At 36.7% G+C, this 17,880-nt stretch overlaps 1 protein-coding gene and 1 long non-coding RNA gene across 2 annotated transcripts in view; one reads left to right on the plus strand and one right to left on the minus strand.

Annotated features, from left to right (window-relative positions):
* LOC130543266 (uncharacterized) overlaps positions 1-17,880 on the plus strand; it is a 39,556-nt gene that overhangs the window by 17,600 nt on the left and 4,076 nt on the right. The window lies entirely within an intron of this gene.
* The window catches only part of LOC113262360 (transmembrane protease serine 11E), a 40,902-nt gene that overhangs the window by 5,979 nt on the left and 17,043 nt on the right, over positions 1-17,880 (minus strand). Inside the window, exons 3-9 of the mRNA XM_057309856.1 lie at positions 15,922-16,043; positions 13,758-13,825; positions 9,995-10,158; positions 6,290-6,328; positions 4,430-4,607; positions 3,313-3,572; positions 2,586-2,728 (exon numbers count right to left, since the gene is read on the minus strand). Of these exons, the coding sequence (XP_057165839.1) occupies positions 2,586-2,728; positions 3,313-3,572; positions 4,430-4,607; positions 6,290-6,328; positions 9,995-10,158; positions 13,758-13,825; positions 15,922-16,043 (974 nt within the window). The remainder of the gene's footprint in view (positions 1-2,585; positions 2,729-3,312; positions 3,573-4,429; positions 4,608-6,289; positions 6,329-9,994; positions 10,159-13,757; positions 13,826-15,921; positions 16,044-17,880) is intronic.

The raw sequence follows: 17,880 nt of genomic DNA on the forward strand, positions 1-17,880 counted from the left end.
GTAGCAAATTGAACAATGCTGAATTGACTGACCCAGAGGTAAAAGTTGGGAAAGGACAATGGTGAAGTCAGTCATGAATTAAGGGAAGTAAAGCCAATGAAAGCAAAAAAACCCCCAAAAACCAAAAAACAAATAAACCAAAAACAGGTGCAGTGTGTATGCGAGAGAGTAAAAACATCAAAAGTTGAAAAACCAATTCTTAGAAATGAATGATATACCACTGTATGGACCTACATTGGAAAACATACAGAATAACATGTCATTTAGAAAACCAATTTGAAGCTTAGAAGAGTGCACATTAAACATAAGATCTATCAAATCACAAAATTAAAATTATAGGAATATTTGTGGGTGTACCCAAGGAATCAGCATTGGCAATGTGGATGAAGACATAGAGGTCATAGCTGTCATAGCAGGCAAAGTCACATTGACAGTGCTAGCCAATGTACTGGAAAGCAAAAGCAGGGTTCAAAATAATGTCTGTGCTCTGGACCAAGATAGAATAGAATTATTTATTTTTTTACCCAAACTAAATTTAAAAGATAATAATTAATCAATTTTTTAAAAACTGGACTTTAGAAATAAATATAAAAAATTCTGAAAGTTAGAGAAAAGAAGCCAGGTGAGCTAGGAACCTTAGGACTCATGGAATGATACAACAGTGAACTCCCTGAATTTACTTGTTTGCTCCACTTATCCTGAACATAGAGCTTAAAAAAAGTCAATCTAGCAACCTGCCAACAGATACAGATGAAAAAGAAACCCCAAGAAAAGCTTTCTTTCTCCAGTCAAAGAAACAGAAAGGGAGCAAACTATGGAGAACAAAAAACTTTTAGATAATATCTGCTCTACTCCAGCCAAACATAGCAAAAACTGTGGCTCCATCCCAACCCCCATCAGCAAAGGCGAAGTGGGGAGCCTAGACTTTTATCCCTACCAGGCTGTAAGAAGGCCCAATCCCCCACCAGACAAGGCTGAGTTGGAAACCTGACTTTCATTTCTGCCGGGTGATAATGAAACTGTCCTCTCTTTCCTATGGTGACCAGCTGGGGAGCATAGATAACAACTCAGTGGAAATGAGGCCTAACTCTCTCACTCAGTTAGGGTCATGTCAGAGGAGACCTAGTAGAAAGTCAGGGCTTTCCCAGCTGCCAACAGTAATGAGGCCACTACCCCATGATGTCTGTGGAGGCCACAAAGGGAGCAGTAACAAGGTTCTCCCAGCCAGAGTGGTATCAGAGGAAGCTTAATACAGAGCCTAAAATTCCACCTCCATCCAGCTCTTCTCCCCTACCTGGGTGTCAAAGGAGGATGAGTAGGAAATGAGGTAGCACCTACCTACTCCATCCAGGGTTATGTAAGAGGAAGTATGCTAAGAGAGAAGAATTTAAATAAGATCCAGAGTCTTATTATACTCAAAATGTCCAGGATATACCAGAAATCATTTATCACACCAAGAACCAGGAAAATCTCAACTTGAATGAGAAAAGACAATCAACAGATACTGACACTGAGATGATACAGATATTGGAATCAGTGATACATGCACCCCAACGTTATAGCAGCATTATCTACAATAGCCAAATTATGGAAACAGCCTAAATGTCCATCGACTGATGAATGGATAAAGGAGATGTAATATATATATAACAGAATATTACTCAGCCATAAAAGAGAACGAAATCTGCCATTTGCAAAGACATCAATGGAGCTAGAGAGTATTCTAACTGGAATTTAAATAAAAACTAAAGAAAAAAAAGGCAGTGATAGAGAAGTAGGTGTTACTGTAAAGGAGATCTTTGTGGTGATGAAATAGTTCTCAGCTGCAGTGATGGTTACGCAAACCCGCACACGTAACAAAATGCCGTAGAAGCATTTATGTAAGAGGAAGTATGCTAAGAGAGAAGAATTTAAATAAGATCCAGAGTCTTATTATACTCAAAATGTCCAGGATATACCAGAAATCATTTATCACACCAAGAACCAGGAAAATCTCAACTTGAATGAGAAAAGACAATCAACAGATACTGACACTGAGATGATACAGATATTGGAATCAGTGATACATGCACCCCAACGTTATAGCAGCATTATCTACAATAGCCAAATTATGGAAACAGCCTAAATGTCCATCGACTGATGAATGGATAAAGGAGATGTAATATATATATAACAGAATATTACTCAGCCATAAAAGAGAACGAAATCTGCCATTTGCAAAGACATCAATGGAGCTAGAGAGTATTCTAACTGGAATTTAAATAAAAACTAAAGAAAAAAAAGGCAGTGATAGAGAAGTAGGTGTTACTGTAAAGGAGATCTTTGTGGTGATGAAATAGTTCTCAGCTGCAGTGATGGTTACGCAAACCCGCACACGTAACAAAATGCCGTAGAAGCACGCATTGCACCAATGTCAATTTCCTAGCTTTTATACTGTACTATAGGAAGGTGAGATGTTACATTTGGGGAAAATAAGGCGAAGAATATATGAGACCCCTCTGTAAACTTTCTATAAATCTATAATGATTTCAAAATAAAAAGTGAACAAGAAATTATGCAGCATACTAAAAGGTCAAATCACATACCTGGCACGCATCTCTTTTTCCTTTCAAGAAGCCAGCACATAACATTCTGGGAGTTATGGCACCATTGTAAGACTGGGGCTCGTTACAGGTTTGAGTGTCTATGAGATCCACCTGTACTTGCCAAAGATGATTTTGACTACTACCTAAAGGGAAAGAATAGTCTTTTTATTGTATATATACATTTATTCTATAAACCTCAAGAAAATCATACTTATTGGATGAGATGGCAATACAGGATATGTCTTTTTTTCAGGTACAGTCATATTTTGGGGAAGAATTATTTCCTAACTACTTTAAATGAAAAGTTAGGTACCTATGAAAGAATCTCAAGTTGTTTAAGTGACTTCCATCCCATGGCAAAATTTAGAAGGTAATTTCAGCGGGGAGAATGGTGGCCTTATGATTCTCATCTTCACAATTGGGTATATTAATGATCCCCAATCTCTTATGTGGTTGATTCCCTAGTAAAAATTTCAGCCATATTTACTATTTTGGACACCTTGCCAAGCACCATTACTACAGTAGTAGTGAGGCACTTGATAGTAACCTCAAGCAATGAAGGAATATATATGTCTTCTGAATGATCTAGTTCAAAAATAGGGTCTGACTTGCCCAGGTCCATATGCCCAACCCACCAACATATTTTGCCATAATGACATTCCATTCTTTAAATGCCTTAGAATACCGAATTGGGTTACTATGGTTTGATTTCTCTTCAGATGCTCACCATCATTTTGCAGTGCTCCAAATCCTGTCACAAACATCTCATTGCCTGGGTAGAACTCATGGGATGCATCAGGGAGACAAATCCTATGTACTGCATTTGTGTAGGGAACAGGGCTAGAAAGCTCTGCAACTGAAATATCATAGTCATGTGATGGGTACTTATATTTTTCATGGACAAATATCCTTCTAAGGCCTTGTTTTATCTTCGGAGGCTTTATTGTTACTCCAAAGGAAACAGTCCATCTGTCTGGGTCCTTATACCTGAGGAAAAAGTACAAAGGATAAATTCCACTTTAGCATACTACCAATGTAATGGCTTATATTAAACAATTTAGGCTGCTGGTGTCAATATTAGCTTTCTTTTTAAAATTACAGTTTCTCTATATAGAAACAAACTCTTTCCAATCTGAGAACCTGGCTCAGGAGTAACATCGGGTAGAAAAGCCACAGTGGCATGGTTCTTAGGAGACACATTCCACTCTGCATCTGAGTTGCTCACCCCAGATCCTAGCGTTTTTGACATTTCTAGGAATCAGTGACTCCAAGAGAGACATGGAAAACACATTTTGTACAGAATGAAAGAACTAAATGTATTCTATGCACCATGTTCCCTACCCACAAACACACACATTTCTCTGAAAATGGAAAAAGCTACCCATAAACATAACAAAGCATTACTATCCTGTATACATAGGCATTTTGCGTTAGGTTGTAAGGTCTCCATTCTTTGGAATACAACTGGTCAACTCATCCCCTAGCCCCGTCTCTGAGAGGTACACAGCAGAGAGATATGGCTTTTTGACATCAAGCTCTTAGTCAAAAGATGACTTTAAAATTTCTTTAAAACTCCTGCTTCCTTTCACAAATTATTATTTCTTTATCAAAGGATAATTTTTCTACATGTACTTTGATGCCATTTCCATTTCCAGACTATTAAGCCTCTTACTAAGTTTTATGTGTGTCCCACTCTTTGTGATGTATGTTTTGTGAGAGTGTATTGTAGATATCTTTATATTAAACTCATCTCTTTCCAACTTCATGAGGTATTTCCTTCCTGCCCAGCCCCGACACTCTCTGCCTACCCCCAGTCATTCACAAGCCAGTCATTCAGGACTTACGTTCTAAAGCAGTGAGCAGCACTCACAAGCCATGTGCTATTAATTAAAGTTGCTCCACAGCGATGGCTTCCATCCCATTGCAGGCTGGCTTGCCACGGCCATTCTCCCTCTTCTACCTCTGTCCCACCGACAATCCTGAGACTCTGACTTGCAGTTTTACTCCTTCGTGTCCCACAGCCTGCCAAAGAAAGATGATGCCTTACTTAACAGTTGCTTTTAAGTATCAAAATGTGTCACTATCTCAAATTTCTTTGGTACTTTGTGCTCCAATTGTATCAAACATTTTCTCCTGTTCTTACTTTTCCTTCAACTATAGCAGTTCATTAATTTAACAACTATTTATCTTGTAAGATTTAAGTCAATCATTACATCCTCTAGGATGCCTTCTTTAACAATTCCTCTCCCCCAAACTGGATTAGTTATAGCTCTTTTGATACTTCCATCATTGTCATCTTCATCATCAACATCATCATCTCTCTACATGTGTGTGTATATATATATACATAGCTATATACGTCTGTCTCTATGTACATGTATATATGCTAATATAGTTACCTGTACTAATTATATATACACCAGTTATATGTTATATATACACTATTTATATATAAACATTGTTTGTAAGAGGTTTTATCATAAATATACACTAATTATATATAGTGTGTATATATTAATTATAATATAGCATATATATACAGTATGTATACATTAATTGTATATATACACATGTATTACATGATATTTATATATAATATATATATAGTTTCTAACAGAGTTTCTCATCCTTGGTCCTACTGACATTTTGACCTGGATAATTCTTTGCTGTGGGTGGCTGTGCTGTACGTCACAAGATATTGAGAAGAATCCCTGGCCTATAGGTATTAGATGCCAGTAGCATCCCCCCTGCAATCATGATAACCAAAATGTCACAATGGGGCATGACCATGTGGGGGTCAAAATTGCCCCTTCTTGAGAACTATTGCTTTAGAATTATGTGTTCATGCGTTAGTCTCATACATCTAATCTCATTAGGGTACGAGCTGCTTTAGGCAGGGATTATAGCTCATCCATTTTATATCCCTTTTGCCTAATACACCACTAGCACACAACAGTTTCACAATAAATACTGGTGGCAAGAATATACACCATTGAAGTAACAGGATTATTCTTTGGTCTCATGTTTAATCAAGTTTGTGAATTAACCAGTATTCTAAGCTGGTGAGTAGCATATTTCTTTCCATCCTTTAAGATGAATATATTATGTACTAATTCCGTAATTATCAAATGTATCCTCTAAATCATGGTGGGGTACTCTGCTGTAGAGGAAGGGAAATACTAGGCCTAGAGTCGGTATTTTTAAAATATGGCTGAAGATATTATCTGGGCCTTCAGTAATTTTATCGATATATACCCCAGCCCCATAATTGCCTGAAATTTCCATAGTAGGGATTAATAAGATCATGAAGATTTTATTTAGTGTAGAGTAACAATAAGTTTCTACTTGTAGCTGAAAAATACCAACATATAGATTGCTGTTATATAATCTTTCGAAAATGTTTGTGAGAGTGTATTGTAGATATCTGCAGTCAGATATCTTTTCTCCCTTCTTTAATGACAGTAACACTCACTTCTACTACATGTCTGCCACAGGCATCTATATAGCCACCCCATAGTTCTCCCAACTTTTTTGGTCTTTAGTAATAAAATGTGCCTCAAAGATAAGATAAAGCATCCTGAGCTGTGCACAGACCAATCAAATTTTATTCTGACCTTATAGTATCACACGAAGTAAGCCTAAATGACCTAGTGTGAACTTTTTACATTCAGGTAATGCAATTCTAATAAATATATTACACTTACAATTGTTCAGAAAGTTGTCTGTTTCTGTCTTGTTGATTTCTGAAATACACAGAAATAGTTAGTAGAACAGGACCAGCACATCAGAATTTCATAATGCCTCTGAGTACTTCATACAGGAAAGGCTGGTTAATTCTGTTAAAAGACAGGACCTTTAGGTTGTAAAAACAAAACAAAACAAAACACCCAACACTGTTAGTTTATCATAGACAGAGCAAGTTGCCTTGGGAAAAGGGAGATCCGAGCACTGTTTCTTAACTTTAGTGTGGGTAATAGTCACATAAGGAGCATCTTTATACTGTCAATTCCTGTTCCTTTTCCCAGTAATTCTGATTAAGTAGTTTTGTGATGAAACTCTGAGTTTCATACTAGAAAATAAGATGCAGTATTTCCCCTTTTTGGGGAAATACTATTCTAAATCATAGTATTGATTCCCTAAATGCAATGATATTTTGACTATTATTTCAGTTTTTTTCTTTACTAAATTCATAAGAATAGTCCCATTTGTAAAACATACATGAGTGGCGGGTCTATAAATCTGTCCGTCATTTAAAAATAATGTTATCCCTTTCTAATTCTTCTTTCTGCTGAAATTTAGAAAGACAATTTGCCCTCTTTTCAACTCTAGCCCATGGCTCCTTAGCTTATTGACTTCTTAACAATCAGGCCCTAATCCTATGCAAACACTAAGCCAACCAACAGATACATAAAACTCTAAGCATTTGGGTGCCTGGGTGGCTCAGTCAGTTAAGCATCTGCCTTCAGCTCAGATCATGATCCCAGGTCCTGGGATCGAGCTCTGCATCAGGCTCGCTGGTCAGCGGGGAGCCTGCTTCTCCCTCTCCCTCTGCTGCTCCCCCTGCTTGTGCTCTCTCACTCTCTCTGTCAAATAAATAAATAAATAAATCTTTAAAAAAAAGAAAAACAAAAACAAAAACAAAAAGCTCTAAGCATTTGATGTCCTGATTCAGTAGATTTCCAAAGACCAAAACTGTTCTCTTTGAATATGGCAGAATAGGAGTTCTAAATACAAAAATTTCAATGTCAATTTTTCTTATAGTATTTAATAGTGTTGATATGCTAGAAATCTATATTCTAGGAATTCTTCTTTTGACCTTCTCCATTCTGGCTATTTTGGGGGAAAATGGCTCAGATAAGGAAGTGACAATTTATTCTCAGTAAATATTAAATATCATCACCACTGATCTCTCCATTTCAAATAACCTGTTCTCTATCTCAGCGTCATCCTAGAGAAAGTTCTGGCTTTGCATGCTGATACTACTAACAGGGCCAGCTTAATGGATGTATATCTACATTGGGTCCCAGACTCAGCATAACTTTGCACTTGGTTTAATGCTCACTGTACTGAAGTTCTTGATATTTTTTTATTTCATAACTTGTGCTTTAAAAATGAAGTCTAGGGGCACCTGGGTGGTGCAGTCATTAAGCGTCTGCCTTCGGCTCAGGGTGTGATCCCAGCGTTATGGGATCGAGCCCCACATCAGGCTCTTCTGCTATGAGCCTGCTTCTTCCTCTCCCACTCCCCCTGCTTGTGTTCCCTCTCTCGCTGGCTGTCTATCTCTTTCAAATAAATAAATAAAAATAAAATCTTTTAAAAAAATAAAAAATAAAAAAATAAAAAGTCTGATAGAATAATGGGGCATGCATGGCAAGAACAGAGGAGATACACACAACATATGTGTCCATGGATTCTTGGCACCCCATTTGCATGTATCATTTGTGATACCCTATGAACTCAAGAATTCCAGTGGATCCACAATGTTCAGCAAACTCAAAGTACAAGATAAGTGTGTGATGTCTACCACTAAGGAACCAGGGAGCACTGACAGTCCCAGGAGGCCATGTTTTCTGTTTGAAGCAGAGCTTGCTTAGAACACAGAAAGAAGGCAATAGCATTCTAGTAGACACCCAAGGACCCTATTATATCCTTTCTTGCTCCCATTTCTTCTTTATATTAGCCAATAGCTTCTGCTGAAAATAATGATATAAAGGACTTTTCAGTTCTTTTTCATGTAAGCTGAAGGTAGAGAGCAATGGTAAAATGTACACATATCAACAAAGGAAATAAAAATTGTCAAGCTAGCCTTGTATAGTGTTTCCACTGATCTGGGAAGAATCAAATTCATGCATGTGTGAGGTATGAAATACAGTTGTATAATTTTCATAGTTCCCCATATTTAAATGCTTTTACATTTACACTTGAAATTGATACTTTACAATATGAAGATGAATAATACAACTCTTGCTAGTAATTTAAAACTTCATTTTTTTCACTTAGAATGGCATTAATTAGTAAACAAAAATGCCATGACAAGTCAAAAGAGACTGCAGAAGAAAGAAAAGTCATATTTTAATACCCTTAACAGTACATTTTTGATGCTTTTTGAAAAGAGTCCAACATTTTGCACTGGGCAACATAAATTATGTAGCTGATTCTAGTTACTCAAGCCTCCCTTCCTAAGCAAGCAAGGTAAGTGATCATCAGGTCAGGCCTCAAGTTAGGTCTATTAGCTTTTATGTTGGTACCCTACGTTCATCCTTTCTACTTGTTCCATAGCCAATACTGTGTCCGCTAGCCACATGTGCCTAATGAGCTCTTGAAACGTGGCTAGTCTAAACTGAAATGTGCTATAAATATAAAATACACACGAGATTTCAAAGCCTTAGTAGAAAAAAGAAAATATAAAATGTCTTAGGAGTAATTTTTCTATTGACTACTTGTTGAAACAATAATACTTTGATATATTGGGTTAAATATCAAATTATTTAAGTGAATTTCACATGTTTACTTTTGCTTTTTTAATATGGCTACTAGAAAATTTAAGATCATATGGTTGGCTCACATGATATTTCTATAGCATTGTTCTATTGCACACAACTTGACTCTTAACCAAACTTTTACTTCTACTGAGGATCTCCTATGTTTCTTACTTTCTAGTAATGAGGACCTATCCCTGCTTATTTCATTCCTCTACACCCAACAACAACAAAAAACTCAGACTTTTTAAATTAGTTGTAAAATAAATATGAATAAAACAAGTATAAATAAATTACAAATTTTTCATTGGTAAATGGACTAAGAGAAGGAGCTATAACTAGGTATATCAATGAAACTTGAAAGTAAATATGTGGATGGCATGAACCTTTCCACACATCATACTATCAGAACATAAAATTGAAGCAACGAGAAGAAGGAGAAGAATATACAAAGCCACTTTCTCCATTTATTATCGGCCGCTATAGGTGAAGTGTAAGGCCCAACGCAGGAAAAGAACTCAGGCCCAGAGGTAATGACACACTCGCATAGGAGACCTAAATTTAGGGTAGTATTAAAAATAAAATATTTCAGTAGGACCAATTTAATCCCAAATAAATGTTCTGTTGGTGGCAAGACTCCATAATTAAAGGACATCCAAAACAATTTTTAAAAATCAGTGCCTTAGGGGCACCTGGGTGGTTCAGTCATTTGAACTTCCAACTCTTGATTTTGGCTCAGGTCATGATCTCGGATCATGAGACCAAACCCCACGTAGGGCTCTGCACTGGGTGTGGAGTCTGCTTGAGATTCTCTTTCTCCCCCTGTCCCTCTCCACCTCCTCCCTCCCCCAAAATCAGTGCCTAAGACCAAAATTAACATGGAGCTGTTCTGTGTAAGAGAATTAAACTAAATAAGAGAAAGAAACTTACTTTTAATTTCAACTGATTCAGGATCTAATTTAGGGGGTCCTACAGCATCTTGCAGCTTTTCAGGTAGAACATGTTGAATAATTTTATCAATGGCTTCAGGATCCTCAGTAGAGCGAACTCTAAAAATCAGCAGCATATGCGCCAACACTCCATGTTCCTCTTGACTGCAGACCAAAAAGATAAAAAGAAAAACACAGTTTTAAGAGATGTAGTTTGGAATTAGATTTATGGTAATGTCACAGTCTATGTTCTTTTAATCATCCATTTGAAACACGCACATAAAACAAATCCATAATGTAATTTAAAAGATCAAATTTGGGGCTCCTGGGTGGCTCAGTTGGTTAAGTGTCTGCCTTTGGCTCAGGTCCTGATCCCGGGATCCTGGGATTGAGGCCCACGGTGGGCTCCCCACTCAGCAGGGAGTCTGCTTCTCCCTCTCCCTCTGCCTGCTGCTCCGCCTGCTTGTGCTCTCTCTCAAATAAATAAATAAATAAAATATTTTTTGAAAGATGTGAAATTATTTAAAAAAATAAAAATAAAAGATCCAATTTATTTTCTTCTATATTCCTATTGTTTACCACATACAAAACTTCCAACTCAGCCTCCCTGATAGTAAGCTAGTATGCTCATGGTCTCCCTTAATATCAAGATATCTGGTTGTTAATATAAAAAGACACTCTCTTGTCAACCATTCAATACTATCAAATATAATGTGTGGTCAATATGGAGTCAACTCTGGCTTTGGTTTTCAAGCTTAATTCCCGGTGGCTTAAATCCAGTGATATCTCCCAAGCAACGTCATGCTCTCCTAAACAACTCCTTATCCTAAGGATATTAGAAAGCTTAACCAAATTGTCTTGATTTCATGTGATTATATTTTCAAGATAGAGCATTAATCAGCCTTAATGTTGTTAGGATGAATTACTTCTTAGAATCACCCTTGACTTCTCTTTCTCATTCTCAGTAAGCTACTCTACCCCCTTTACTTCACATATAATCAGTTCTAAGAGAATCTTACTCTTCACTATACACTGTATTGACTACTTATATAAGCTGTAAATGGGAATATAAATTAGAACCTTATTTTTAGAGGTCAATTTTGTTTATCAGTTATACATTTGATGATCCATTCTCTCTGATACTGCACTCTCTTCAAATATTACTCGTGTGTGTGAAGAGATTCATACATATGTTTATCATGATCTTGTTTTTAAATCAGAAAAAATATGTAACAACCCAAGTGTCCACCAAAAGGACATTGGCTAAAACAACCCTGACACCTCTTGTAGTTAAATGTTATGCAACGAATTGTTGAGATGTGTTATTTGTGAAGGGGGAATTATTGGAGAGGGAGTTTTGCTTTCTATTTTATGGAATAGTATGTTATTTGAATTTTATATGATTTTGTATTACTTTTGTAATCTGAAAAAGCAAACAGACTTTAATGAGATTATCATGTATCTCACCCCCTTTCACTCACTCAGCAACCCTGTATAACAATTATTTGTTCTGTCTTCTTTCTCTTAAACTATTCCTATACTGGCTGACTAATAGAAACAAAAACAAACAAAACCCTCTCTCTACCCCAGCTATTCAATTTATCTCTCACCTTCTTATCACAGCAAATCTTCTTGAAAGGATAAATTACACTCTGCCTGATATTTACTTTCTTGCAGTCTGCTTCCTCCCCTTTCATTCCACTGAGTCTTTTCTCTACACTAAATGACTTCCTTATTGACATATCCAATGAATTTTTTCCAGTCATATTACTTGATCTCACGGGAGTATTTTGTCAATGTTGAAACTTTTTGTCTTTCATGTCAGTGGTGCCTTTCTCATGATTTCTTTTTTTTCTTTCTCCTTCCCTGTATATTTCCTAGGCTCCTGTTTTTTCCACATCTCCTTAAGTATTGTTTTCTTCAGGCTTTCTTCATCATCATTTTTTCCCATGCATCGCCCTTTTTCTCAGAAATTCCACTTACATCCACACGTTCCAATACTTTGAATTGATAATGAACAAAGGCACATCTTCAACTCAGTTCTCTTTTCCTCCCCTGAGTAAGACCCATATTTCAGGCTCATGTGGTCCCCTAGTGTCTCAGCTCAACATCTTTCGGTATGACTTCATCTTTCCTACAAACTTGCATTTCTTCCTATTGATTTCAGAAGAAATACTAATGAGTAGGAAGATTACTAAGTTGAAGAAGCAAACAAATTGAAAAGTGATTTGAAAGGTAAAACTGGCAGAACTTAGTTATTCATAAAATGTGAGGGGACCAGGAAATGGAGGAGTGTAGAATGATGTCCAGGTTTCTCATCAGTGTGATTGGGTTTTACATGAGTTAGAGAATTTCCTGTGGAATTTCCATGTGGAGATGTGCATAGGCAGGTATATAGTTCTAGAAATCAGCAATACACTTTAGATTGGAAATATTGAAATTTAGATATCAATAGCATATGCAGTCATGTGGGTGCATTAAGTTCCCTTGAGAGACTGAAAATTTAAGGATTGGAGAAGTAGATACAGATCCAGAGAGAATAGTATTTTAAATGCCAGAGAATAGATTTCAGGTAAGTGATAGACTGAGAAGGAACTCTTAAGAGTTTTGTCATTGACAACTATCATATGATTTCTCTCATCTATGGAACATAAGAACTAGGAAGATCGGTAGGGGAAGAAAGGGATAAAGGAAGGGGGGGTAATCAGAAGGGGGAATGAAACATGAGAGACTATGGACTATGAGAAACAAACTGAGGGCCTCAGAGGGGAGAGGGGTGGGGGAATGGGATAGACCGGTGATGGGTAGTAAGGAGGGCATGTATTGCATGGTGCACTGGGTGTTATATGCAACTAATGAATCATCGAGCTTTACATCGGAAACCGGGGATGTACTGTATGGTGACTAACATAATATAATAAAAAATCATTAATTAAATTTAAAAAAAGAGTTTTGTCATTGAAATAATATTGGAAACAGTTCTCATTCTATTTTTGAAAAATACAAATAATTTGTAATAAGAAAATATATTATTTAAGATCCTCATGTAATATTTTGCTTAAAATGTTATGTTCTGAACTTCTATTTATTAATGGTTGATTATCAGATCTGGAATTTTCTTAGGTAAATATTTGGAGCAGAAAGGGGTAGAGAGGGGCACCTGGGTGGCACAGCAGTTAAGCGTCTGTCTTCGGCTCAGGGCGTGATCCTGGCATTATGGGATCAAGCCCCACATCAGGCTCCTCCGCTATGAGCCTGCTTCTTCCTCTTCCATTCCCCCTGCTTGTGTTCCCTCTCTCTCTGGCTGTCTCTATCTCTGTCAAATAAATAAATAAAATCTTTAAAAAAAAAAAAAAAAAGAAAGGGGTAGAGAAGAAAAAAGTAAAGAAAATTGATAAAGAGAAGAAATAAGAGGTTAAGACAAACATCATCCACTACACTATTTTGTATAGGGGACGATTGGCTATTAAACTAAGGGATACGGCTTAGGTCCCTATTTATGCTAAATAGTTCCCCAAAAAAACCAATTCAATAATGTAGACACCAATAACACCTCTGTCTCTTGAAATCAATCACCATGCAAATACTTTCTTATAGATTTAGAGAATGAGTAAAGCAAATTATAACCCATAACTTAGAACAGCTGTCGAATGTTGGTTTAATTGAATTATATCATATCATAACATTTCAAACAGTATTTATTACTAAGTTCACAGCTTCAGCTTTAAATTGTTCTCAGAAGTCAGCATTTTAGATATATCTACCTGAATCTGATAATGTGAGACTTGACAAATTCTTCTCTCAATGGAGATTTATGAAATGCATCTTTCACCTGTTCCAAAAATATTCAAAATATGTCAGCAAGAATAAGTTTCTGCAAGTCAATTTAAAGCTCTATGGAAAATTTAAAAACAAAGCAAACAAAACAGAAAGCATTAACTAACATGTCACAATGCACTCAACTTGAAGAATCTCGAAGAATCTTTTCTGGTTCTACTCAGTGATTTCAACTAAACTCTGCCTTAGAAGTTATAGTATCTGAGAGCCATAGTAGTGGAGCCAAGCATGACATCTGCTGTGCTACACTCAGAAAGATACTAAAAAGAATAAACACATTGGTTTTCTTGAAAAAGAAGAGTAAATATTCATATCCTGAGATACAGATTTCTGTAGGTAAGTAAAGGAAATGAAATAATTCCGCCAAATGATGTTTGGTTCATAGATATAAGTGTGTGACAGTGTCACATGGTTCTTAAAACTGGTGAAAAAGTTGCCAAATTTCCTGACATAATCTGCAACCAATTCAGTATTCAAAATGCTCTTAGAAAGACCCGTGTGAACTAGGACACTTAGCCTACCTAATACGTTCTGTTAGGTTTACTTCAATAAGGTAGAAAAATGTATCTTGTGGAGATATTTCTTACTACTATAATTAAGGTGTTATACGCAACTAATGAATCATTGAACTTTACATCAAAAACCAGGGATGTACTGTATGGTGAATAACATAATATAATAAAAATATTATTACGAAAAAAAAGGAATTCTAGCCAACTTAAATTTTTAAGTTAGGAGTCAAGGTAAACATGTCAAATATTTCTTGATTTCAGTGTGTGAATATTGACCAACCGCAGTTACAGCAAGCTGGTGATTGGCTGACAGAAACAATGAGTCTTTTTATTGTTTCATATCTTTTGTCGACTCCTCTGTCTTTGTGCCCAAGGTCAGTTACTTCAATTACGAGACAAATCAGCACAGTACGAGTGAGTCCTCTAATGACCACAATCACTTGGATACTTTTGTTTAAGGGCTTATATTTAATCAAATAATTTCAAAATTGTTATTAATTTGGAAGAGTGTTAAAGAGTCTTATCTATATTCCTTCATATGTAAATCATTCTGGATGTTATAAAAATTGATTTTAGTGAATTGCATAAAAAACAAGGAAAATAGTTGCATCTTTTCTTGACCCTTTTAGTTCCATTTTCTTTATTTTATTTATGGTTTTAGAAAAGAGCTTATTGAAATATTTCCCTGATTCAGGGTTTACAAGTACAAATTCAACCAGAACTTGACCTCCTCAGGTTTCTAGTGTATCAGGTAGTTTCTAGGTGGGTAACTGCCATTATGTTCTTACTCAGAATATTGGAAATGGAAGGCAATTTTGAAATTATCCAGTCTAATGCCCTAATTTGCACATATGGAAATTTGTCCAGAATGAAAATTGGTAGTAGATGGTTCTAAAACTAGTGTCTCAACTTCTAGCTTAAGGTATTTTCCATCACATAATACCACTAACTACCTCACAAACTTTCAGGAAAGGTGCAGATTATTCTCTAAGTAATCTGACAATGATTAGAAATCATCACCCACGCTCTTGCTCTCTTGGCCTATACTGATATTTTTCCCACTTTTTAAAACATTTGATTCATCTCTGAGGATGAATGTTAAAGCCTTAAAAATAAAGATGAATATCCATGTGTCTTCTTTAGACTTATGTACCCAAAACTAGTCCAAGGTCAGATATTTTTGTATATGAAAATACTACTCAAGTATGTGACTGAATAGTTTCAATCTTGTGGTCTTTTGCTCACGGTGTCATCTATAGGATACGAAAGTCATATTTTGGGTCACCCTCACATTCCCAGAATTTCTGGACTCTGCTGATCAAGACTGTAGCACTAGCTATGGAAGAGTGAGTGGGAGGGGCATGAAGGAAGGGCTAAAGGTCACTTAACTTCAGCCCTGCAAGGCATACTCTCCCAAGTCATGTATTTTCAGTTTTATTTTATATCTTTCTGGCAGGGCTGCTTCCCATTTTTCAAAGATATGCAAGATCAGTTGAATGGATGTTATGGAAGCTAGGTACCAAAAAATGGATATAAAGTGATAGCAAATGACCTAGAAATGGAGAAAAAAAGTGCTTACCATTGATTCAATTTTCTGGCTCATTTCTGTGAAATTTTTAGAACCCTCTCTTCCAAAGTCACCATACAGTTTGTTACTTGTAAATGACAATGTGCTATAGTAATTGTAGGTCTCCCTTTGATCTATTAAGAAAGAAGGAAAAAAACCATCATACTTTTTATCAGATGTATGCAAAGCATCATTATTTCCATGTTTGGTGGTTGCTAGAAAGATGGATAGTAAGGAGGGCACATATTGCATGGTGCGCTGGGTGTTATACACAAATAATGAATCATGGAACTTCACATCAAAAACTAAGGATATACCATATGGTGACTAACATAACAAAATAAAAATTATTATAAGAAAAAAAAAAAAAGACTGAGACCAGAGAGAATGGCCCTACCCCAGGTCATCATCTCAATCACCTTGCCCTGAGCTTCATGGTTATCTCAGAATAAAAGACAACAACATTCATCATTGTAAGATTTATAGGGTAAAAGCCATAAGAAATGCTTGGTGTTCCTGCTGGCTAATTAGTCATGTTTTATCCATTCCTGAATTAGTCACAAGAGGCTGCAAGTCACGCCATCTGAGCATACAAACAAGAATGGACTTGGAAGTTTCCCAAGAGTAAATGCACTTTTACATTCCAAAAGTAGATTTCTCACAATTCATTAAATTATGCATCAATTTTGGCCAAAAGGACTGTAGTGTAAGAAAATTTATTTGGGGTAAAGAAGATGAGGGTAGGTATGAAAATGCTTGCGGTTCGGTTAAGGAGCTAGAGCTGCCATCTGGCATAACCATCCAGGGACACTTAGTTTCACCTGGCTCCCTTGTCAATCCATTTATTTTCTTCTACCAGCCACAGGGATTGTCTTGTCTTGCCACTGGGTACACTTTCTGCATCCAGTTTAAGCAGCCCGTTTTTGGCCCAAAGAAAATTAATGCAGCATTCATCTACCTTTCTATACATGAAGCAAGCTCGAACCCTAAGAAGATTCATTCATTCAACAAATATTAATGCCGACTACCTTTTCTATGAAAGACTCTGTGTTGAGTATTAGGAATATTATGGTGATCAAGACAGTTGTGTATAGTTATTGTAGGATAATGGAGTATGCCTCACCCAACCTCAATTTCTCTCCTCTTCTTTTCTCTTGCTTCTCATTCTTTTCTTCTTCACTTGAACCCCAGAGGAAAGGGAAACTAACATTGGGCATCTGTATCCCAAGCATATTCACATACCTCATTTAATTTACCATAACTCCCATGGGAAGGCAGTATTGTCCACATATAACAGATAAGGACTACAGTCTCAGAAATGTAAATAAATTGCCCAGTCCCAACATGACAGAGCCAGAAAAGACAGAACTGGATTTCAAGTCAAGGTCTAACTCTCAAAGCACAAACCTCCTTTACGTATCACTTCTTGGGGTGGGAAAACCAAACCCGCTCACTGAAGCTGTAGGAGACGTCTCTCATACATAAGAGTTATGGAAAAAACCATTGGTAAATTTCAAGAGAACATCCGGGCTGTCCAGAGGATTTGGTTGGATTGACAAGGCTAGGGAATGGCCCACAATGCAGAAGGAGATGGAGGGCAGCCTGAAAGGTCAGGACCTCCTGGGAATTAGCACCAAAGTGAGAGGCTAGGGAGGTTTTGCCTTTCTCCCTCTTTCCTTACCTCCTTTTCACTGAATGGCCTTGATCTGAATGGCCAGAGTGACCTGAAATGCAGGCAGGTCCCTGGAAATACACATAATCTCAAGTACGGTTTTTAATTTATTGAAATATTGAACATTAGGTCTAAATTGGGCCTAAGAATCTGCCTTTCTAACAAACTCCCATGTGTGATGCTGCAGGTATCACTCCTCATTGAAAAGTTAGTGTCTAGAGAGGAGCACTGACTCTTCTAGATATTAGTTCTGTTCTTTTTTCAATTATTAGATTGAGGGCATCTGGGTGGCTCAGTCG

Source organism: Ursus arctos, unplaced genomic scaffold (genome assembly GCF_023065955.2).
Source record: "Ursus arctos isolate Adak ecotype North America unplaced genomic scaffold, UrsArc2.0 scaffold_9, whole genome shotgun sequence".
Classification (NCBI taxonomy): domain Eukaryota; kingdom Metazoa; phylum Chordata; class Mammalia; order Carnivora; family Ursidae; genus Ursus; species Ursus arctos.